At 33.5% G+C, this 25,181-nt stretch overlaps 2 protein-coding genes across 4 annotated transcripts in view; both read right to left on the bottom strand.

Moving 5' to 3' along the window:
* Schip1 (Schwannomin interacting protein 1) overlaps positions 1 to 25,181 on the bottom strand; it is an 879,380-nt gene that overhangs the window by 829,930 nt on the left and 24,269 nt on the right. The gene's annotated exons all lie outside the window — the stretch shown is intronic.
* Positions 21,584 to 22,015, bottom strand: LOC140443401 (uncharacterized). The gene has a single exon (XM_072534642.1). The coding sequence runs from the start codon at positions 22,013 to 22,015 to the stop codon at positions 21,584 to 21,586; it is 432 nt and encodes a 143-aa protein (XP_072390743.1).

Below are 25,181 nucleotides of genomic sequence, written 5' to 3'. Positions count from 1 at the left end.
CGTTTTCTCCAATTTTCCCTGTCATTCCAGTCTCCCTCTCGCAGGGTTGTTTTCTCCATAGCCTCGTCGATTTCATCTCTGAATGACCTTCGGGGTCTTCCTCTCTTTCTTCTTCCAATCGGGCTCCATTCTGTGATTTTGTTTATCCAGCGTCCTCTGTCCGCTCTTCTGACGTGGCCATACCAGGATAGTCTCTTCTCCTCTATATAGTCGATTATGTCTGATTGCACTCCCATTCTCCGCTTAATCTCTGCGTTTTCAATTCTGTCTCTTTTTGTAAGTCTACAGCTTCTCCTCAGGAACTCCATTTCTACTGCTCTTATTCTACCTCTATTTCTCTTGTTTATTGTCCAGTTTTCGGACCCATATGTCAGGATACTTCTTGTCAGGGTATTATATATTCTCTTTTTTGTCTTTATCGTAATGTTCTTATCCCACAACACTGAGTTTAGTTGTCTTATGCAGTTTCTTGTTTGTCTCAGTCTGTTGTTTATATCTTCTTCTGTTATTCCCTGGGTCGATATTATGGTTCCTAAATACTTGAATTTATCTGTTCCATTTATTTGTCTTTCCTCGTCTATCTCTAGGTTTCTCATATCCTTGTTTTCTGTTGTTAGGTATTCGGTTTTCTCTAAGTTTATTTCCATTCCGTTGTTTTTATATTCTTCTTCTAGTTTTCTGAGCATAAAGCTGAGATCTTCTTCATCTTGTGCGATGACTACTTGATCGTCGGCAAAACTTAAGGTGTATAGGTATTCGTCTCTTACTGGTATGCCCATTCCTTCACACTTTCTCCTCCATGGTCGTCTTAAATGGATTGTAGGTTTTATTTCCACATTTAATAGCTACTTTGTTTTCTTTGTATAGTGCTTTAACTGCTTTTATTAGTGTTTGTCGGATTCCGAGATAATTTATTGCTTCCCATAATTTGACTCTAGGTATTGAGTCATATGCTTTCTTTAGATCAACAAAGGCCAGATGGACCGGTCTACCTTTTGCCATTTTCTTCTCTATCAGTTGTTCTAATGTGTACGTATGATCTAGGCATGATTTTCCTACTGTGAACCCTGCTTGGTCTTCTCCAATTTTTCCTATTATTTCAGTTTCTAGTTTTTCCTTAATAATTTTCCCGTAAAGTCTACCTACCGACGATATTATACTAATTCCTCTATAGTTTTCACATTTTTTCCTGTTTCCTTTCTTATGTATGGATCCAAATATTTCAACCTCCTTCAATTCAAAACAAACGACCAGGGACGTCTTTAGAAATTTTTATACATAAATATTACATAGTTTTAACAAACTTTCAATATGCTACAAAGCGAGGGTCTGGAAGACCAAAACTATACCAAATTTAGGTATGTAAAAATAAAATTAATATTTTGTAATATCTCCATCAGCATTGTTAACAGCTTGTAGTCTTCGGTCCATCTGCGTGAAAGGAACTATGAAATTGTCTTTTTCAGAAATCTCTTCTCAAACCTATTGTATACCATGCCATAGCTCTTCAGCATTTTGAGGTATAAAAGTACGCCGATACAACCGTTTTATAATAACCCCCCACACATTCTCGATTGGGTTTAAATATGGACTGTAGCTGAGCCATGGTAGGGTTTCGATGTTGTTATTCTGGAGCCACTGGTTGGTATTATATTTGCAGTGTAAATAATACAATTATCTTGTTGTAATGTAATGTTGTAAACATGATGTTTTCATGAATATTCAGATAAGTCTGCCGAACAAACCTGCCATCAATACGTCATACCATTTTCATTCCTCTAGATGAAATCCATCCTCATACATTAGCGGTAAAATGACAAGCTGCTCGATATTTATCAACATATAAAAAATTAAATCTATCATCTATTATCTAGTCTATACACACCAATTTTTCCCTTTTTAGAAGATTGAAAAATTTTCATATCTGTAAATACCTATTACCCTGTCCCAAAAATCTTGATTTTGTAGCTGATGATTTAAAGCAAATATAAGTCTTGATTGCTTCTGTTGTGGTGTAAGCGCTTGTTTTTTGGCTGCATTTCTGTATCTAAGATACGATGCTTTAATTCAGCGCCAAGTTGTTGTCTTTTTTCACGGAAACTGTGACATAGTTCTTGCAGTTTTCGCATCTTCAAAAGGATTCTCTTCTAATCTCTCCAAAAGCGTACGATCTTCATGAGCGATAGATATTTTGGTCTTCCAGAACCTTGCTTTCTTTCGAGAGTTTCTAGTTCTCTTTATCTTTTATTAATATTAAAAACTGTAACTAATTTCGTTACAATTCTTGCTTTTAGTTCTTTGCTAGCATTTGAGGATGTCATTTTTGAGGTTGAACAGAATAAGTTATCTGACAAATTTTAAGATTTGGCAGTGACAGTGGTAGTATGTAAATAATAAGTATTTATCCTCCAAAATACACCGCCCAATTTTCTACAAAATACGCTGTAAGAGCCGTATCAGTTTTGTTAGGAATCAGCTGTACATTACGAAAAATATAAGTTAAAGAGAAGGGTCGATGTTCAAGAGTCTTGAAAAAATATTCACTAAAATATTTATCTATTAATAAGCTTGTTTTCATCTTTATGACTTTAGTATACCAAGCCACTAATTTTAGAGAGGTACACGGACATAATAAATAGATACAACAATTATTTACATAAAAATGTAAAGAAATAAAAAGTTTGTAAGAATGTGATATACAAAAAGCATCTAGAGCTTCATCGTCAAGAATATTTAGAAGAAAATATTTTCTATTAATATGTTCTATATCTATAGTTAGGAAGAATATCATAGTCTCTATACAATTTTTCATATTCCTTAGAATATTAACCAATCACTTTATCTTCAAATATTTATCCAAGCGTTTTTAAACTTCACTCTCTACTTTTACTAGTCTATATTACCATTTATCTAAAGTGGAATTTTTGCACACGTCCGCTGTGAAATTATTACTTCTTCCTAACTTTTTAATAAAATATTCATTCTCACCTAAAGAATTCTCTCGCTCGGTTTATTCACCGCCAGTTAAATTAAAAATAGATCATCATTTAAATAGTTTGACTGCGCTCTGTCGTAAGTTCTCGTAAATAATTTATTATGGCAGTGAATCGGCGCATTCTGGTAGGATCTTCACACAATTAATTCGCGCAGACGGTATAAATACCGGAGATCGTCTGAGTTGGATGTTGACAGGTTGACTTTATTAAATATTTTGTACGAAGACTATCTTTTTGTCGAATAGAGCAGCTTAAATAGACGGAACTGTGATTTAGTATTATTAACAATAGAGATAGATATCATTTTTAAGTTTTTATTACTACTTAATATTCATAAAGTAAAAAAACTCTTGGCGTTTATATATATATATATATATATATATATATATATATATATATATATATATATATATATACATATATATACATATATATATATATATATACATATATATATATACATATATATATATATATATATATATACATATATATATATATATATATATATATATATATATATATATATATCTCATATTATTACGTTTAACTTTTATCTCACGTAGACTCAAACTCGGTAATCAGCTAAATTTGTAGTTTCATTATTTAATGGTGAATGAAACCCTTTGAATCAGAAATCTTGTTCTTATAGTGCCTATCTTCTTCGGATGTTAACGACCATCAATGATAGATAGATAGATAGTGAATAGATTGTATGAGATAACATCTACCTGGCGAACTCCTCTGTTGATTGGTATAGCTTTGGTTTTCGCATCCATTTGTATTTTTATTATAGCTTTCTTGTAAATATTATGAATGAGCATTCTGTATCGGGAGTCTATCCTGCAGTTGTTCATAGCTCTCTCTAATGCCGAAAGTTCTATGGAGTCGAATACCTTTTCATAATCAACGAAGCCAATGTATAAGCTCAAGTGATATTTATTGGCTTTCTCTATTAGCGTTCTGACTATAAGAAGATGATCCGCTGTACTGTAATCCTTTCGGAATCCTACCTGCTCTACCGGTTGATAGCTATCGAGCTACGTTCCTCCTCCGTTGATCCGCGGGTACTTATTTGGCGAAGCCTTATTCATACCTATCCTGAATATCTACAGGAACGTTCCCTATCAGCCATTGATACGCGCCGTGTAGGGGTTGAGGACTTTCCCGCCCAGTATGTCTTACATAAAATACTGAAGGACCCCTACTCAGTTCAGCATCCCTCCTCTACATAAGTTGAGACCGGCACGGGATTTTGGTATTACTTCTTTTACATGTATGTCATTGAATAATTTTGTTAGTCGTTGAGTACCGTCGGTGTTAAATAGCTTTATGAGTTCAGCATATGCATTATCAGGTCCAGAAGCTTTGTCATCTTTTATTTGTGATATTGCTTTTTCCACTTCTTCAGATGGTAAGTGATCATTACATATGTAGGACGCAGGTTGTTCGAACCTATTATCATCAAAGAGTTTCTGTATGTATTTGGCCCATATGCATATTTCTTTATTTTTATCTGTGATGATGTTCCCCTGTTGATCTTTCAGTTTGCTAGCTGTGTTGGATTTTTGAAGAACAGCTGATTGTTTTACCTTTTTATGCATATTAAATGTATCGTGTTTTTGTTCCAATAACTCTATCTCTTCACACTCTGTTTTTAACCAATTTTCTTTGGCCTTTCGTATTTTGGTTTCTATTTGTTTTTGAATATTTTTGTACATTCTTTTGTTATTCTTTGATTTTCTTCTTTCGTCCATGAGTTGCAGTATATTGTCATTCATCCAATTTTTCATCTTCTCTTTATTTTTTATTAGATGTTCTTCTCTGATGTTGTCAAAGGTTTCACATATATATTTTGGAGTGATTCTTCTGGATCATATGTTTGCTTCATGTTACTTAGTTTTTATAAACGAATCCGTGAGACTGTCCTTTGTTTCCTTATGTTTTAGTCTTCTCATATCACATTTTTTGTTACTATTCTTTTTTGTAACCTTTTTAAATCTAATCCTAAATTTACCAATAACAGAAATTTGATACCGGGGTAACTTTTCCCTGATAGGCATCCATTATGGAATCTCTTGTTTACCATTATGTATTGCGGAGAGACTTAAGTTTCAGCTGTTAAATAACCTTTATTGTAAACCTGATTATGAGCAGAACATAAAGTTTCTATTAAACAGACTATAAGTAAATTTTTTCTTAAATTTCAACACGACGATCTATAACGCCGAACATAATACATCATTACAAAATACCAGCTTAGTGTCTGCATCAGTTGATCATCATTAAATCTCAAAAAGCTACTAACTGGTCTTCTTCTTAAAGTGCCTATCCGTTCCGGATGTTGGCGATCATCATCACGGCTATCTTTACTTTGTTTATTGCAGCGCGGAACAGTTCAGTGGTAGTCGTGTTATACCACTTTCGTAAATTTTGAAGCCAGGAAATGCGTCTTCTTCCCTGTCCTCTGTTACCATTTACCTTTTCTTGGATAATCAGCTGGAGAAGGCCGTAATGTTCTTGATTTCTCATTACATGTCCTAGATATTCCAACTTTTTAGTTTTGACGGTCGTGAGAATTTCACATTCTTTCCCCATTCTACGCAGGACCTCCACATTAGTAACTCTGTCAACCCAGGATATACGTAAGATGCGCCTATAATACTACATTTCGAAAGCTTCGAGCCGATTCATGGATGCAACAGTCAGTGTCCACGCTTCCATTCCGTAGAGCAGAACTGTGGATATGTAGCAGTTCAATAGACGGCATTTTGTTTTTAATGATATGTCTCGACTGTTGAAGATGGTTCTCATTCTAACGAATGCTGCTTTTGCTTTTATTATTCGCTGTTTATTTCTGTTGAGTGGTCCCATTGGCTATTTAAATTGGTGCCTAGATATGTATATTGCTCGACTCTTTCGATATTCTGTTGGTTGATTGTAAGTTAAGCGTTTAGTATTGGTTTTTTACTAATTGTCATAAATTTGGTTTTCTTTATGTTAAGAGCTAGTTCGTATCTGTTGCTGACTTCTGTTATGCGATTTGTTAATATCTGTAAGTCATTCAGATTATCGGCAAAAACTATAGTGTCATCTGCATAACTAATGTTATTCAACCATTCACCGTTTATTAGTATTCCTTTCGCACAACCGTCTAAAGCTTCCTTAAATACCCATTCAGAATAAATATTGAACAACAATGGAGACAAAATACAGTCCTGTCGTACTTCACGTTCTATTGCAATTTTATCAGTTAACTGGTCTTCTATTTTGATTTTGGCCGTTTGATTGTAGTAAATGTTTCTGATAATTCTAAGATCTTTGTTGTCAATTCCAATTTCTTGCATTAGAGTCATTAATTTGTCATGTTTTACTCTAATTAACTGGTTAGTGTACCAAATAAACATTAACTTTTGATCTCATAATCTGCTCTTTGATCCTGCTAGTGCTATATATATACATATATATATATATATATATATATATATATATATATATATATATATATATATATATATATATATATATATATATATGGGTTATAAAAATAAAATCAACTGCGTAATATTTGTAAAATAAAGATACAAAGTTGTTTTTCATATTATACTTTTCTTGGCTCATAAAACAACCTCATATATCTTGAAAAAAGTTTTAAAAACTTTTAGCCTTGGTTATTATATATAAATAAACCGACTAAATCAAGGTACACAACTTTAAAAAGTTGCGAAAGAATTTATATAAGTTGTAAAGTTGGTATCAAACATAGATAGACAAAATGAAAAAATGATACATCAAAAAGTTAAGAAGTTTCTTGAGAGATATGAGTGTGACGTGAAGTGGAAAAATGGGAAAAATCTTTCGTCTTGTGTTACAAAGTAAGAGGTTATTTAATCATATGGGTGTTTCTATGAAAACGCCATTTTGTGTCTGAACAAAAATAGCCCTACATTAACTACTGTTATTGGAAAGAAGGACAACAAAATTTACAAATTATTATAAGTTGTACAATTATAATAGACTATTTTAAATATTGTAACGTCTATTACCTTTGAGATATTTAAGAACTTGATTAAAGTGAGAGTTAAGTAGTTCTTTGATATTGGTACCCAGGCAGTTTTGTCATCTGTCGTCGCTGTGTGATACATAGATTTTAAAAATTCACGTTAAATTATCTAATTCTTTTGTAAAACTTAATGGTGACTTCATTTATAGTAAAGATCGTTTAGATACAGCAGAAGACGGAGTATGTGTTAACTTTCATAATGGCTTCATTAAAAAATTTAATATAAGTAGGGCATTCCATAATCTTAAAGGTATTTAACCTTTTAGGTTTAAAATTATCTTTCCTAAAAAAGTCGCTATGCACCTTATTGTCATCTATAAACCAAACAATTGAGTACCACAAGGATCAACTACAAGCTCAACCCTTTTTCTAATAGCAATAAATGACATACTTCAACAATGATCACCGACTGTTAAAGGAAGATTATACGCTGATGACTTAGTTTTACTTGCCAAAGGAAAAAACTCTACATCTATTCAAAAACATTTATAACAAACAATCAATCAGTTAGAATCATTGTCTAGGACTATCGAATTACAATTTTCACCGACAAAACTAAATGTATTTTATTCACACGAAAACATAACACTCCAACTCCACATCTGAAGCTATAAAATCAAACCCTCAGTTTCACAAATAATATCAGATTTTTAGGTATGGTTTTCGAGCAAAAGCTCTACTGGAAAAAACATACAGAAGAACTCAAAAAATCATGCCAAACAGGATTAAATTTTATGAAAACTATTTCCAGCAAAAACTGGGGAGCAGATCAAAATACACTAATACATGTATATAAATCTTTAGTTAGATCCAAACTCGACTATGGTGCGATAGTTTATTCATCAAGCAAAGTATCAATATTGAAAACCTTAGAAACTGTTCAAAACACAGCTCTACGAATAGCTACAGGTGTATTAAGAACGACACCAGTTGACAGTTTACAATGCTTAGCAGGAGAATCACCCCTAAGTTTACGATGCAAATACCTTTCTCTCTCATAAGCTGCTAAAAGAGCTAGTAATAAAGAACACCCGACTTATACCAATACGTTCACAGATCGATTTCAAGACACTTTCTCTACAACAAGACTAGATCCACCATTTTATAAAAGAGTTAGAAGAAACCTTCATGACCTACATCTTGAATTTCTTGAAATTCTTCAAACAAATTTCCTAACTTTTCCACCTTGGTTAATACCAATTCCCAAGATTAATACCAACCTTAGTATATATAAAAAAAGTGAGACTATAACAGACCTGATCAAGCAAGCATTCTTAATACAAATGAAAACTTATTAAAATCACTATAAGATATACTTAAAGTCTATATATTACTATATACTTAGAGTCAACTTTTGTTGCCATACCGAAAAAACCAAAAGCAAAGTCTTGTGATCAACATCGGATGATAAGTCTAATTAACCACATTTCGAAGGCATACACCAAGGTTATTTACAACAGAATAAGCAAAAAATGCGAGGATAACATTGGAGATTCGCAGTTTGGGTTTCGGAATTCTCTTGGGACAAGAGAAGTACTTTTTAGTCTACAGGTACTCATCCAGCGCTGCAGAGATATGAACAAAGACGTGTACATATGCTTTATAGACTACGCAAAAGCATTCGATAACGTAAAGCACGAAAAGATAATTGAAGTTCTCCATAAGATCGGAGTCGACTACAGAGACATTCGAACAATAGCGAGTCTATATTGGGGTCAAACAGCTAAAGTGAAAGTAGGATCTACATTGACCAATAAAATTGAGATCAAGAAAGGGGTACGACAGGGCTGTATCTAGTCTCCTATTCTCTTTAATATATACTCAGAAGAAGTATTTAAGACAGCGCTGGAGGAAAGCACAGAAGGCATAAAGATAAATGGAGAAATAATTAATAACATAAGGTATGCTGATGACACTGTGATTCTAGCAAGTAGCATGGAGGAACTGAGTTGCCTAATGAATAAGATACAAAAAACAAGTGCACAATACGGACTCAGACTAAATATCACAAAAACCAAAGGGATGTTAGTAAGCAAAACCCAACAACCATCACAGCAACTGATATTAGACAATGAAAGAATTGAACACGTGGGTTCGTACATCTACTTGGGAACAACAGCTAACTCAAATTGGGATCAAGCGAAGGAAATACGCATAAAAGTAGAAAAGGCAAGAGCATCGTTCACTAGCATGAAGCAAATTTTCACCTCTAAAAGCCTCACCCTACCTCTCAAAATTCGACTTCTGAAATGTTATGTATTCCCGATTTTGTTATATGGAGTGGAGGCGTGGACAATGACTGCAACATTGATGAAAAAAGTAGAGGCCTTCGAAATGTGGGCTTACCGACGTATATTATGTATATCTTGGACTGAGCACGTGACCAACGAAGAGGTACTACGCCGGATAGGTAAAGAGAGAGAGGTAGGAATAAGTATAAAGAAAAGAAAGTTGGAATACTTGAGTCACGTCATGAGACATAATAAATATAGAGTACTACAGCTGATCGTTCAAGGGAAAATAGACAGCAGAAGGGGCCCAGGGAGGAGAAGACACTCGTGGCTCCAAAACTTGCGACAATGGTTCGGATTGTCATCTGCTGAACTATTCAGATCTGCCGTAAACAAAGTCAGAATAGCCATGTTGATTGCCAACGTTAGGAACGGACAAGGCACATGAAGAAGAAGAATAAGATATACACGGACGCATTTAAATCTTCAGACGGTGTTGGTACAGCCATCCTGACACCCAATTCATCATTAAAAATTTAAATTTAATCCCATTACTTTGTCAACCAAAAAATGTTATTAATCATTTTAGAGATGGCGTGAAAAGGGCACGTTTGACACGTCAGACTGGAAAAAGGGCTTGCTCTTGGTGTCAGACAATAATAGAACCGTTAGTTTTCTCGTTAAAGCAAGGCATACAGAAAAAATTAACTGGTTATTTATCATTTTTGCACTGACCGTTTTTCGTTCATATTTGGGGGGCTGCATGACGTCAGAGAATATTATTTCCTTTTATTATTCACTTAAATCAAGCCATTCAATAAATATGGCAAGAGTATGTATCATTTTTCCACATGTCGCGAAACGGTCATGTTTCGGAAAATATAGGGGGAAAACGCCCCCGAACCAAAAAAAGTCACAGAGGAAAACTGTGGCAGACTTGGTCTAAGGAAGCCGTACAAGAAGTTTCAAGAGAGTATAAATCTCTAAAAAATTTGCCGGCGGACACTCTAACTATGAGTTGTCTGAAAGAAGAAAACTTCTAATTGAATTGTTGAATGAATGAATATAGCGTCTGAAACAATTTAAACGGGAGAAACTATAAACAAATAGAAATTTTTACACAATACATTTTACAGAAAAGGATCCCTCTTGTAAAAACTGTAGTAATTATTATATTAGAATATAATTTTGATGTTCAATTGTTAAGACAATTATTTGTAAAAACAAAATATGCTCAGAACAAAATATAAATATTAAATTTATTTTACCACGGGATACGGGACGGGTCAGTGAACGTGGTACTGGACCGGACAGTGAAAATAGCTAAAAATAGAAACGGGACAGGAGATGGGACAAATGGAAAAGTGCTGTCCCGAGGGAAACCCTAGTGGTAAGCTTTTTGCGTTTTGTGGTAATCTTTTTCGCGGTTCCATAATTTACAATTTTAGCAAAATTCAGCTTATTCTGACGACTGGGAAATGTAGAAAGTGATTAATTAAAGATCCTATAAGTATGAGAAAGTTACAAAAAACCAAAACTTAAGTACCTAAAGTTAAAATAACGTTCTTACTAATGTTTATGTAATAAAAAAATATGTCAATATGTTAATGTGTTTTATTGAGATTTATTGATTTTTACTTATAGGCCATAGCAATTTTTTCTGGAAACCTATTTCCCTCAGGGATATTTTGTTATTTTTGCAAAAAATAAGTATTTATTTTTAATTTTAAATAAATATCTTTGTAAGCCTAAAGAAGTATTTATTTTGATCTTTCTTTCACGCTTGTAACATGTTTTTATTCGTAAGTTTTATTTATTTTTTTTTTTCAAATTTTAGACCATATTAAGTTTTATTGTACAAACCACAATCAACGTTCTTTTTTTCTTTCGCTGAGAATATCAAAAAGTCCAATTAGAATAAAACCCAGTATGTCAATTAAGAAGATTGCTCGTCGGCAGATCAAAATTGATGGTCAGGTGACCGTAGCCGTAAACATCAAGTTATCATTGTCATCAATCTTGGTTCTATTTTGTTTTTCCTTTAGGCGGTGGCTGGAAGGGGGCGAGGAAGTGCCTCTTTTATAAGATACATTTATCACTCTCCGGTTTTGTGATAAATAGCCAAGGGCTAGTGGGATGTACATATACGGTTGGACGAAAGTCCAAAAAATCAATATTGTCGGCCAATATACGATGAGTTATTAGTTTTATTAAAAAACAAATAGGCCGTTTAAGATGCATGTACTTATAATATCAGTCTTAATAATGTTTTTTAATGGCCTAAAATGTAAACATATTAATTATGTAAAAAAATTAATTTAAATGACCTTATTGTCTACAAAAAGGATTTTTAAGTACTTTATAGCTTAAAAGTTAACTGAGCTATGAGTAAAAAACCAATTTTTATGATTTTTTTCTAATAGGGGTCGTTTTCACCGTTAAAAAAAAAGCAGTCAATGGCACAAGTCCAATTTTAAAGTGAAGGGTTAGTATAACGTAACTCCAAATTTCCATGCAAATCAGTGGAGACAAGGTATTCAATGACAAGTTATTCAATTGTTTTGACTATAACTAATCTGGGGAGTGAGATTTAGGAGTTAAAATCTGATAAAATCCTTAATTATGTTGTTTAATGATAATTGATTTGATTTTTTTCAAAGGGTTTTGAAAGGATAAGTAGAACATTAACACAAATTTTCATGCGATTCGGTGGTGACACGACAAATAACAGGGTATCGCCGTATTTCACGTTAATTTACTGGACTAGATCTAATACTGCCTTCATTGCAAACTTCTCTTATTAAACCTTTTCGGGGCAGGCTGCTGGCCTCATTCACAAGACGGACAGAGCTAGATTGCCACATTATGTAGATAATATATGTGACTCATATGTTCAAGAAGAAATGCCTCAGGCCAGTTTCCTATTGCCCATTTTATACAACATTTTTGTTCCAGACTTACCAACAGATAAAAGAATAATACAGCACTATATGCAGACGACACAGCAATCAAATTCAAAATTCACGGACAAATGATGACAAGAAGACACAATTCATCATCTTCACAGAGCAAACCAGCCCACCAGTAGTTGACCTTACGATGAGAGGAAACAACATACACTCAGAAACGTCAGTCAAGTACCTATTGGTCCACCTCGACAAAAGACAATTTCACGAAGCATGTTCAAGAAACCAAGGTAAAAGCAACTATAGCTAAAAAACTAATACTCCCTTATATTTTCAGGACAAGTCTCCTAACGAAGGCCAAAAAGATTCAATTATACAATGCTCATGTTAAGTCGGTGATGTTGTATGGAGTTTCAGTTTGGGGTTCCACAGCAGAAACTAACTGAAAGAAGCTGTAAAGATCAGATAGGTCATGCTACAGACGGATCGACGGGTCGACATGGGAAGATAGAGTATCAAATGCAACCATCCAGGACAGGCTCAGTACACACCACTGAGGAAGGTGGCTGAGAACATCACAAGGTACTTCTTCCACCAAGCCACAAGAAGATTCCTGAAAACAAGAGATATCCTCGACACAAAGCATATCCAGAGGATGTACAGAACTAAACATAGGCTAATCAACTATCTGATCAGAAATTGGCCCCGAAGAGGATGCAGTCAAAACAGTATATGGTGCAGATGCGGGACATCAGAAGAAACAAGATGAAATTTTTTAAGTTTAAAACATCTTAAGTTTGAATGTTAATATTAAATGGCAATAGTCATAGTCATAGTCATAGTCATCTTAATTGATCCTTTAAGACATTCAAAATAAATGTATAGGATACGTCACTACAGAATTTGGTATAAAAAACATTAATGTGTATAATACAAGATTCACGGTGTAAAAAAAAATTGACAAAACATAAAATATATAAAATAACATTTTTACAAGTAAAATATGAAGCTATTGCAGTTTGTCCTCAAGATATTCATTTATAGAATAATATGCTTTTCTTAAGAGTAAATCTTTAACATTTTTTTTTAATTTAGAGATAAGTGGTATTTCTTTCACAGTTTTTGGCAAATGATTGTATAAGGTCAGTCCCATATATCTGAAGCAATTTTGAAATTTGGATGTTCTGTGTTTAGGAACTCGTAAAGATTCAGCACTTCTTGTATTGTAGTAGTGATTGTCTGAATTTACTGGAAATGTATTGATTTCCTCTTTGACATAAAGTAAACATTTATAGATATATAGGCAGTAGAAAGTTAAAATTTGATGTTTAATAAAAACTGGTTTACAAGACTGTTGATAATCCAAATTAAAAATTTTACGTATAATTTTTTTTGGTTAATGAACACTTTGTTGCTATCTACTGAGTTCCCCCACAAAATTACATTGTAGCACATGTGGCTGTAAGCAAGGCTATAATAAACGTTCATTAATGCCGAGATGGGTAGTGTGTTTTTAATTCTAGATATAGCATAAAAAGCTTTATTCAATTTCATGTTCACTGAATTCACTTGCTCTGACCATTTGAGATTACAATCAATGAATACACCCAAAAACTTTGTAGAGTGAGTGGAAGATAACATATTGTTTCTATCGTGGATGGTTAAGATATAGTCATATTTAGATGAGTTGTATGAATGAAAATAAATAATTTGCGTCTTGTCAATGTTTAATATTAGTCTGTTGGTATTACACCAGCGTATAAAGCAGTCAACAACAGTCTTCATTGTCTTCATTTTTAATTCCTCTAGTGTACGTGCAGAGACTATTAACGAGGTATCATCAGCAAACATTGATATTATAAATACCCTTATGTGATCTGGTAGGTCATTAATAAAAATTAGGAATAATAATGGTCCCCCTTTATTTGTCGTGTATGGTTCTGAGCTTGATTCTTTCATCTTAACAACACTCTTCCTGTCACTTAAGAAATTTATTATCCATTCTAGAAATATCCCTCTAAAACCAACGTTATATAATTTGTTGCGAAGAAATGGTATGTCTAAGCAGTCAAAAGCACGTGATAGATCAAAATATAGTCCTGCCACATGGTTTCTACTATCTAATTCATCATAAATACGCTCAAACAAGCTGCATGCAGCCGTGAGTGTTGACTTTTTTTATCTAAAGCCGTGTTGGGTTGGAGTTAATAAATTGTATTCTTCTATAAAATTTAACATTCTGTTGTATACAACCTTCTCTATTACTTTTGAAATTAGGCTAAGGACAGATACTGGTCTATAATTTGAAATATCATGAGGGTCATTCTTTTTGAAGATTGGAATAACTTTTGCCAATTTAAATATGGATGGAAATTGGCTGGTTGTTATTGAGAGATTAACTAAATGGATTAAAGGAATCGATATATGATCACTTATCAGTTTTATTATTTTTACAGATATGTTATCAATACCAGTACTAGGCTTATTTTTTAGTTGATCGATTGTATTTTTTATTTCAATTGGAGTTACGGGTAAAAAGAAAAATGTTTTGTTACACATTTTTGAGGTAGTACAAGAAGAAGGTAAACGATGTGCCAAAATGAGTTTGAAGATTGTATTCTGTAATTGTAGCAAAATATGAGGTAAACGAATTAGCAATATCACAAGACTTAGTAATAATTTTATTATCATAATGTAGAATAATATCAGACCTGTTCTTTTGCCTACCAGTTTCACTGTTTACTAAATTCCAAATTGTTGTTGGTATATTGTAAGATATTTTTGATATTTGATATTTTTTGCTATCAAGTGCAGATTTTTTAGTTTTTCACTAGCGTGTCTTACCTCATTTGTTACCCATGTAGCCTTATTTGTTTTGTGTGCTTTATACCGTGTTTTTATTGGACAATATAAATTTAGATTGTAATCTAAAATGCTAACAAATGAATTTGTGGCATATTCAGCATTCAATTGTGAATAAACTTCATCAAAAACTGTAGAAGAAATCCCTGCTTTAAACATCAGCATATTTTCATCTGACATATCCCTGTAACTGATGGGTTTTTTATCTTTTTTCGATACTTTATTGGCTTGCAAATTTACATTAAGTGAAAATACTTTATGGTCACTGAAGTAAATAAACGTTTTTATTTTTTATTTTTATTTATTATGCTGGCCTCAGTTTCGAACTCTTCTCTTTTGTTTAGGCTTGCGACCAGCTATTCTGCTCTTAAGGTACTCGATCCACTTGGGAGCAACACAAGTAAAGATAAACAAAAATTACAATTAAAAATTACAAAATACAATTTTTGAATTGTTTGTGTTATGGGAACACGTTTTGTATTAAATTTTCTTTAGGCCTTAACTTAATCGTAAAGGTTATTCTTAATACATGTATCGATGTGAGTAATAAGCCAGTTAAATAAAACTTAAATACATAAAACAACAAACAAAAACACCAATAATGAGTTCATTAGCTCTCAGAAAGTCATTTGCGAACGTTTAGAGCCGAACTATAAAGATTTTCCTAGCGATTAAACTTTCCAAGTGTAATATAGTCTGGTTATTATCAAGTTCTACAAAATCATGTGTAACGTACGTTATCTAAAATCCACCTATATATCCTCCAAAAACCGATAGTTTTATTGTCTAACATCAAGCGCAATCGTTTCCGTTCCGAGCCCCGGAACGCTTTTGACTGAAAAGTTTAATTTATCTGTTGTAAGGAAGGCAGAGAAATCTTTGAGGAAAACATAGCATAGAAAGTGTAGCTGAAAATCCTAGCTTTCTCAACTTCAAATTGGCTTTTTAGAAAACTAATGAGTTTCGTACTGTTTCCAGTGATTGGTTGTTTAATCACTTGAAAAGAGGACTTACAGTTCGTGTAGTTGCTTACTCGCTGCATACCGACTCAGTTATTTATTATTCAACTAACAATACAAATTGTGAGATCTACATAAAGCTGCAAAAGAATATGCAAACAAGTGAAATATATTTGTTTGTCAAGTATATCATTAATAACGTACTAGCTGAATAATTGGTAGCAAATAAATGAAGCCCAATACAAAATTTTCCAAAAATAATTGTTCTTTGTTTTGTGGTTCTGCGAATACCTACTACAAATTCACAATGAAAAAAGGAAATTTTTGTTGTTATTATCAAAAAAAAATATTGATGGAGAGCTGGGGTTTACGATTACAAATAAAATTTTAAAAAAAATTCTCATTGATCGTATGTGTGTTACAAAAGTTATTCGAGGTCAAATGTCAAAATTTGAGGCTTTTTGGATTTTTTTAAAAACGGTAAGTTTTATCAAAAAAAAAATTATAAACCAAAAATGTAGATTTTAAAATTCTCCACAAAAATATTTTGTATGACTTTTTCTTACCATTCCTAAAATATCGCGATTCTAAGAGTCCCATTATACATGATACGCTTACATTTTCACGCCACCTGTGAGGTAGTGTACTCGTTGTGTCGCGTTGTTTTTACCTTGGTTTGCCCTGTAGGCCTACTCCACTAACTGTCATGGCATATTGATATTGCTATCATTAATATTGGATTACATATAATAATAACCACCATAGATGCGGTCACAAAAGTAACCTCTTTAGTCACACAGGATACAAAGAGATGGGTGGCTCTCATCCTGCTCGACGTCAAGAATGCCTTTAATACGGCATCATGGGAAAAAATCATGTCCAGGCTTAGAGAATTGCGCGTTGGTAAATACCTGGTCAACGTAATTGACAGATACTTTACTGACAGATCCATAGGAGAAAAAGATACCAGCATCAGTTGGTCGCAGGGTGTTCCGCAGGGTTCAGTACTAGGTCTCATCCTCTGGAATGTTCTGTACGACGGGGTGTTGAGGCTATAGATGCCAAGCAGATGCACGCTTGTAGCTTATGCAGCTAACACAGCCCTGCGTCGCATTAGTAGGTGGATCAGAAAGAACGATCTACCGCTAGCGCCTCAGAAAACTGAGGTGTTAGTTATCAAAGGTACCCGGGAAAAATCCTCTCTTTGCTTTATAGTGGAAGATGTGGAGGTTGCACCGATTAAATCAATTAAATATCGACTATCAGTAGAGAAGGCGAACCGAAATCGAAATGATACGGTTGATGCTAAACATTGGAGGTCCAGGAATCACCAAAAGAAAGGTTCTAAATGGAGTTTTCCAGTCGGAAGTAACCTACGCTGCCCCTGTGTGGTGTAGTGTACTAAACATTGCGAAATACGCTAAGCTGGTGGAGACTTCGCAAAGGCGAATGCTCCTCAGGATATCTAGCGCATATAGGACAGACTCGAGTGAGGCTCTATATGTCATTGGAGCGGTGATACCGATCGTTTTGTTATGTAAAGAGCGAGCGAGGATGTATGCGAAGAGGATGGGTGTAAATATATATGAGATGGGAGAGAAAGAACGATAGTAGAGTGGCAGAGAGAATGGGCAAATGATAGTGGAAAAGCAAGGTGGACAAAGGAGCTTATTCCCGATCTGAGACCGTGGTGGAAATGTAAGTTCAGGAAACTAGACTACTTCCTGACGTAGTTTCTGACCGGACATGATAGTTTTGGCACCTTCACAAATAGAATAGGTAAATCTGCCTCGGCAGACTGTACTGTTTGTGGGGTACCGGACGCTCTCGCTTACATTTTTAACTGCCACAGATGGGCAAATAAGATGGAAGATTTCAAGAAGCGAATGGGTTTCGGGCTGAATGAAAGAAATATTGTAAACATAATGTTGAGAGGAGAGAAAGAATGGGGAGAAGTACACTGTCTGATTTCTGGGGTGATGAAGAAAAAGGAGGAGGAGGACAGAAAAGGAAATTGAGCCAGCGATTTAAAAATGTATAGTTAATATTATTTATTAGTTTATGGCCTAACGTCTGAAACCTTTTCTGATTTACGGTAATAGGTATGGTTATTTATAAATTTTTAGTGTTTTATTTTAGTTGTTTATTGAGTGGCAAAACCACCTCTCTGGAACGATGGTTAAGGTTTTAGCCAGAACACGGTTAATACGGCACTACCCTGGGTTCTTCTGGCTTAGTATCCTACTCGGCCAAAAGATGCCAGGGTGTCTTGTTCCGTGACGTAGATGTCCAAAAAAGATTTCCCCCACCGTTGCCTGTCAGAATTCAATGGATACCTTCTTAGGCTCTTACTGAAATCTGGCAATACGGCAATTAAATAAAAAAAATTATTGGATTAACTATTGTTTTGATTTTTTTAGATATTTTAATCAGATACATACTTCTGAAAGTCTACTGTTCAACAGTTAAGTCGTCTTCGATTTCTTCTCCTTCCTCTTGCTGAATGTTCATAAATTATTCTAAATCACAGGAATTTTCCTCTATTGTAGTTAACTGGACTTTTGAGCTAGACTAACCTTGATAATTGATAGACGCTGGAAAACACAGCAGTCCGACCTTTTTACAGCCACATTTGGCACCACAACCTTTTTTGCAATTGCAAAAAATAGTGTTGAAGAGTTTTTCTGGAGCTGGTCAGAGTAAAGATTTAATCGGTTCCAGAGTATTATCTATCAATCTCCAACCCCAGTCTTCTGGATTCAGTTGATTGCTTAGCCATGTTTGAACTTAATAAATATTATTCCACCTGCATCGAAAAGTAATAAGGGGCAAAGGACTAATTCGTATGTCTTTTGTTACAAAAATAAAAACACCTCCATCAACGCATGCGGTGCAACGAGTAAATGGGAATAATTTTTAATATTATAAAGCAGAAATTTAAAAAATATATCTCTTTATGCTTTTATTAATTATGCGATTCTTGTATAGTCAGAAACAAAAAGAAATAAATCTATTTCTCACGTTTTGTCCAATAACGAGAGCCTTAATCCAAAACTTCGTTAATTCTAATCGGCTTTCTTCTTCTTCACTTTCTCCTCCTTCGCTTTTTCGAGTCTTTATCATTTTCCATTCGAAAAAATGTCTGCTTTCAAACAAAGTTTATTAGGCTAAACTTTCTACCTACCTACATAAGCTTATTTATTTCCAGGGTTGGGTTTAACAACCGCTGGGGGAGATATTTACTGGCAGATGCGAATAAAATATACGAAGCCTCTTCAGACTTCGAGATAATTATAAGAACGTTATCCTGAAGATAATTAGACAAAAAGACGCTACCTTTTGTACAGATTGTGAAAATTAAATAGCGTACGATAAATATGTCCCAGTGAGGATTTAGGAACAGTAACTTATGAAATATATTACAGATAAATAGGGTTACTTTTGTTTGAGAAGTGGTTTTTTTGTCAAATCGCATAAAAAATTCTTCAATTATTTTATACAGGAATCTTCTTTTTTATCATTGGCACTATTAACGGAGAATTGTCATAGTAATATGTAAAATAAAATTGAAGAAATAAAAGCATATAAAATAATAATTAAACATCTTTTATTATGTATTTTTGTAATATCTCATACTACACATTTCAACTGTCAAACTTGTCTATAGGGGAAGGTGGGGGAATATCGACTACTTAAGACAAAACTGTAATAGACTGTTTGCTATAGCTTTTACGAATTTGAAACTTATAATATGGACATTTAGTTCATTCAGTTAACCAATTACTCATCATCAATTAGCCTATATTTGTCCACTGCTAAACATAGGCCTCCCGTAAAATTTTCCAGTTTGTCGTGATGCGCTTGATATCATCCGTCCATCTAGTCGGTGGTCGTCCTCTGCTTCGATATGCCTCTTACCTTGGTCGCCATTCCAGAATCTTTCTGGTCCATCTATCATCCGTTAATCTGGCAACATATCCGATCCAAGCCCATTAAGCCATGGCTATTTTTTCAACTGTATCTGTGACTCCTGTTCTTCTTCTTATTTCTAGGTTTGGTACTTTAACTCTGATGGTAATACCTAATATTGATCTGTCCATAGAGCGTGGTGTAACTCTTATTTTATCTATTGTTCTTTTTGTCAGGGTCAGTGTTTCTGCACCATATGTAAGAACCGGTAAAACGCCTTTCTTTTTAAACAAACTGGGATAACAGACTTGAAAATGTTATTCAATCTACCAAAGGCAGCCCATGTGAGACCTATCCTTCTTTGTATTTCAGTTGTCTGATTATCTCGGCCTAAGCGAATCTTTTTCAGAAATTTCACCAATTACTGCTTCAAAAATATTATAAAATACTTACAAATATTTTAAAAATACTTTTTTTGGAAACTCAAAAAATTCTAGTAATATCAATCGATCAGGTAATATCGACAATGGAGATGGGTAATATTGATCAAGGATGGAAAATATCGATCACAGATGGACAAGTTCAATTGTTAAGTTTACTTGCCTTTAAGTATAAAATACCTATTTCTTTAGTCACATTTACAGTTTGAGCAAATATCAAGAGTAGCAGTATCTGCTTCCGTGCAGTCTGCATGAGCCCGGAGACCACAGAGACGACATCTCCACCATACTTAATTTTATCCAAACTCCAAACATACTGCAGATAGGTCGCTTTCTCGTGTTTGGTGTGCTTTTACGCCATAAGTCTTCTTCTTGACTAGTTTTTCTATTTTTATCTTAGTAGCTCCAATTGTTCGTTTAACTTTCTCAACTTCATTCTTCTTTTGCTTTTTTTTGTTCCTTATTTTCTAATTGTTCTTTTAATGGTGTTGATGTTAAAATGGTAGAGTGTTGAGCTCGCCTGCTCCTAGTTTTTGTATAACTACTCACTGGTAGTGCCGGTAGAGGGCATAGTTCACTGAAAGATATACGAGATAAGCTTTAATTTTTTAGCTGCACAGATTTATCCTTATCTTCGCTCAGATCAATGTCTGAAACTTCCTCTAATTCTGATTCAGATAAAGAATCTTTTGATGATGGTGCGGCTTTTGGTCTCAGTTTTTTTTTTATTTTGGACTCTACTGGGCCCTGTATCTATAGTACATCTAGGGGAACTGGTATTGGCAATGGTGTTTGATGTGTAGCAGGCAGAGAAGACACATTATCGTGATATTGTTCAACTACTGGTATAGATATTACTTCTTCACAAAAAACATCGAGATTGAAGGGAAAGATCTCTGTGGTTCGAAAACCATTTACAGCTTTTTCAACAGACGCAGCCCTATTAAAGGTCCATTTTTAACAAGTTCCACAACGTCTGTTGTACTAATTTTCTCTTTTATTTTTTTATTTTATATACTTGTCACATTCTTGGTAGTAAGCTGTCTTGAATGGAGAAAAAACATGATATCTAGAGGCTGAAGACGGTGGACAAAAATTGTAGGAAGCTAGACTTGAATGCGTTGTGTGGTTATCTAGCACTAAAAGAACTGGATGATCTTTAGAAGCATTAACATGCCGCTAAAAATGTTTCAACCATACCAAGAAAAGTTGTTCCGTTATTTACTCTGATTTGGATTGCCCTGATATATTGCCCCAATAGGACGGTTTTTGTCCAAACCTACTTTCATCCGATTTCTTCTATAAATAAACATAGGTAGAATATATTGACCTGATGCACTGAAAGCGAATACTAGCGTCGTGGTTTGTCCTTGTTCACCACTGGTAATTGCACCCACTTGTTTCTGGTCTTTGGCAGCAACAATTTTACAGGGAACATGAACATTACTGATACCCGTCTCATCAACATTAAAAATTTGATCACATTTAAATTTGTAACGATCACATAGAGTTGCTAAGTTTTTGTAAAATATCTTTAGTTCTTCACGATTAAAAGCTGTAATTCTACTCAAACTTGTTGCTTCTGGTTTACGCAAACTGAGTTCTGGATGACGGTGCATAAATGAATAAAACCAGTCTTTTCCACACATTTTCGTTACAATTTCAAATGGATGTGTAATTTTGTTTTGCTCTGCATATTCAAAAACCATTTGACGTATGGTACGAAACGTAAGGCCAAAAAACGCCTTCGACAGTTCTAAAATGTCAGTTTTTCCTTCGTAAAGACAGCTTTTCGTCCTAGTGTAATTTTTTTGGCATTGAAACGACCTCTTAGTCGGTCTTGCAATGTTCCATAAGCTCTATCCATCGCCTCTTCGCCCCATGAGGACCGTGTTGTTTTTCTGTGATATATTCCTGGCATCTGAAATTAATAACATCAACTGAGACCTATCACAATTAGGGTATTGATTACGTTGGGGTAAAATCTAGCACTATGGTCGATTTTATCCGAAAGTGTGCTCATTGTTGACATGAACTTTTTTAGAAAACACTTAACCTGAAATTATATGATGATTTTGTGATATCTGTATTCTAGAAATATGTTTTCATGCATTGTGAAGACTAAAATGCTGACTTCAACTAATAAAGGAGCACTTACCTTACTAGACACTAAGTGCCTATGGTGTATGAAAAACGATTAAGTGGTCAGTGTACCAATTGTTGTTGATGCGTTCAACATGTGCGCATTCGTTTTGCTCTGCAACGTCAATTTGCAAAATGAAATTTGAGAGTGATCGATATTACCCTGCAGTCGATATTCCCCCTCCTACAACTACAATTGTGTTGAGTAAAAATCTAACTGAATTGCCCCAATTCTCTATTCAGTGATATACTAAAACTAAACTATATTTCCGTTAAAATATTCTATTAATAAATCTTTACATCATTTCTTGAAGAATATCGTATTTGAAATTCCAGATTCCAAAAACATCTACAAAAGAGATCGATATCTAATAATTTATGTTTGTAGTTTACATTAAGGAAGAATTTTCTAGACCATTAATATAATTTCAAATATACACAGCCAAATTGAAAGTATTAATGGTGTAGAAGGCTCCGTTAATTTAAAAAATTGCTTCTTCAAATTACTTATCGTAGAGGGGTGTAGACTACATAAGAATGGAAACGGTATAATGAAATAAATTGTGGCGGTAGCATTTATTATAGTGTTACCATGGTAAAAACTTCTACATTCAGTTAATATTAAATCGATCATAGTAGCCTCTTATGATATACAGGGTTATAGAAGATACAAAAAAAAGTTTCTCATTTCGAACACCTTCTGCAAGTGGTACAGCAAGCGGTACTATAGACTAGCAGTACGAAGCTTCATACTATGTTGTATGTATTTTTAAAATAAATTTAAATAATATTTTTAAGAGGCAGTAAGTAGTTGGCAGAATAGCTTTTTGTAAAATTTTGTTTTTAAACAAAAAACAAATTTAATTTTCAATTATAGAAAAACTGGCCACGAAGTAGGTGAGCAACTTCAGACTATATTCTTGTTTCATTTTCTTATCCAATGTTCGTATCCAATTTTAACATGTGGTCCGCATTTATCATATCACCCTCTATATCATAACTGAATAATATACAGGGTAATTTTTTAGTGTGGCATCGATCGATAATTCCATTGTGTTATAAGATATTTAAAAAACTTATTTAGAAAAAATGTAGGCAATCATATTCTTCATACTTGGAAAATATGTAAAATTTTACAGGGTGATTGGTAACTACGTGGTATAGCAAACATACAATTTTTTAAATAGGATACCCTATATATTTTTTCATATCTATATTCCTCTCATAATTATTGTTCTTATAATATTGGGCTTTGCATTACTACACAGAGTATTTAACAAGTTATGATTAGACTTCGGCAAATATGCATATTGCATATTTTGCATATTGTGCATATTTTATGCAAATATTTCATATTTTGGCATATTTGTATAAAAGTTTGCATAAAGTGCATAAAAGTTCAGATTTTTATACTGTATTTGAAAATTTTTAAACATACCAATTTATTTCAATTCTTGTATAAAATTTTGTAGTCATTTTAATCAAGAAATGATCTAAGTACGTAATCTTTACAGGTACAAAACATTTACAATTTCAAAGAAGATCAATTTAAGTAGCCCTCAACATTCTTAGAAAGTCTCGGTCACTGAGGCATTCAGTTATTGGATAATCGCTAAGGGTTCGCTCATTTGCATTTTATGATCTAATCCCCAAATCTATCTACAATTTATTGTATCTTAACAGCAGGTAAACGGCTAATAGTTTTGTTCCTAATTTAGGGATTTTCCAAAATCTCCCAGTTTATTGAATTAGGTACCTAAACATTTCTAATTTGATGCTCAGATTTGTAAATCATTTTTGTTTTGATATTCAAAGCGTAAACACTCGTTGTGCGTAACAAAAAGGAAGATTGTGAATTTATAATGCCTAAAACAACCAGTGCTTCAACTTGGATTAAACCTTATAAAGAGCTGTCTATGGATATGGGAAAAATCTACTGTTCAGTCTGTGGCAAAATTGTAAGTATCTAATATTTTCTATTAAATATCTAATATTTCATACATACAGGGTGTTTCCAAATGACACTTACAACGTTTGACTGTAGATACTTCTCGAAAAATTGAACAAAACGATATAGTTAATGAGGGGTCAAACTTATTTACTTTTCGAGATACAGGGTGTTAAAATTAAAAAAAATTAAATTCTTTTAGTTAATAACAACAATAACTTTAAAACCAATAAACGTATTTACTTGAAATTTAGTACTCGTAGGTTGTTTTTAAATGAAAAATAGCTTCCTTTAGTGAGAAAAAATTGTCCATGGTACAATACAATGGTGTGTATTTAGAAAAATTTTTCACCTTTACTTTTTTTATGAAGTCAGCTATTCTAAAACACAATTATTTTTATTGTAATTGAATTAACAAAAAAAAAAATTTTGTTGAATTTTAAAATAAGTTATATGATGTACTAATGGTTAGTAACAAAAACTAATTTGTGGATTAATACTGCATTTAAAACACTTAGCGAGTGTTTTTTTTCCAAACCAGTTATTTGATTAACCAAAAACACCTTGTATATTTTTATACTTTAAAGGTTGGGTTAAAATAAAGGTTTTTATTTTTATTTATAGATAGCATGTGAGAAGAAATTTCAGATAGACCAACATGTGAGAACTGCTTCACACATTGCAAAAAAAGGAAAAATAGGAGGAAAACATTAAACTTCAATGGC

The sequence above is a fragment of the Diabrotica undecimpunctata genome, chromosome 6 (assembly GCF_040954645.1).
Source record: "Diabrotica undecimpunctata isolate CICGRU chromosome 6, icDiaUnde3, whole genome shotgun sequence".
Taxonomy (NCBI): domain Eukaryota; kingdom Metazoa; phylum Arthropoda; class Insecta; order Coleoptera; family Chrysomelidae; genus Diabrotica; species Diabrotica undecimpunctata.
The sequence above is the reverse complement of the archived record's forward strand: the minus strand, read 5'-3'. Positions and strand labels throughout refer to the sequence as shown.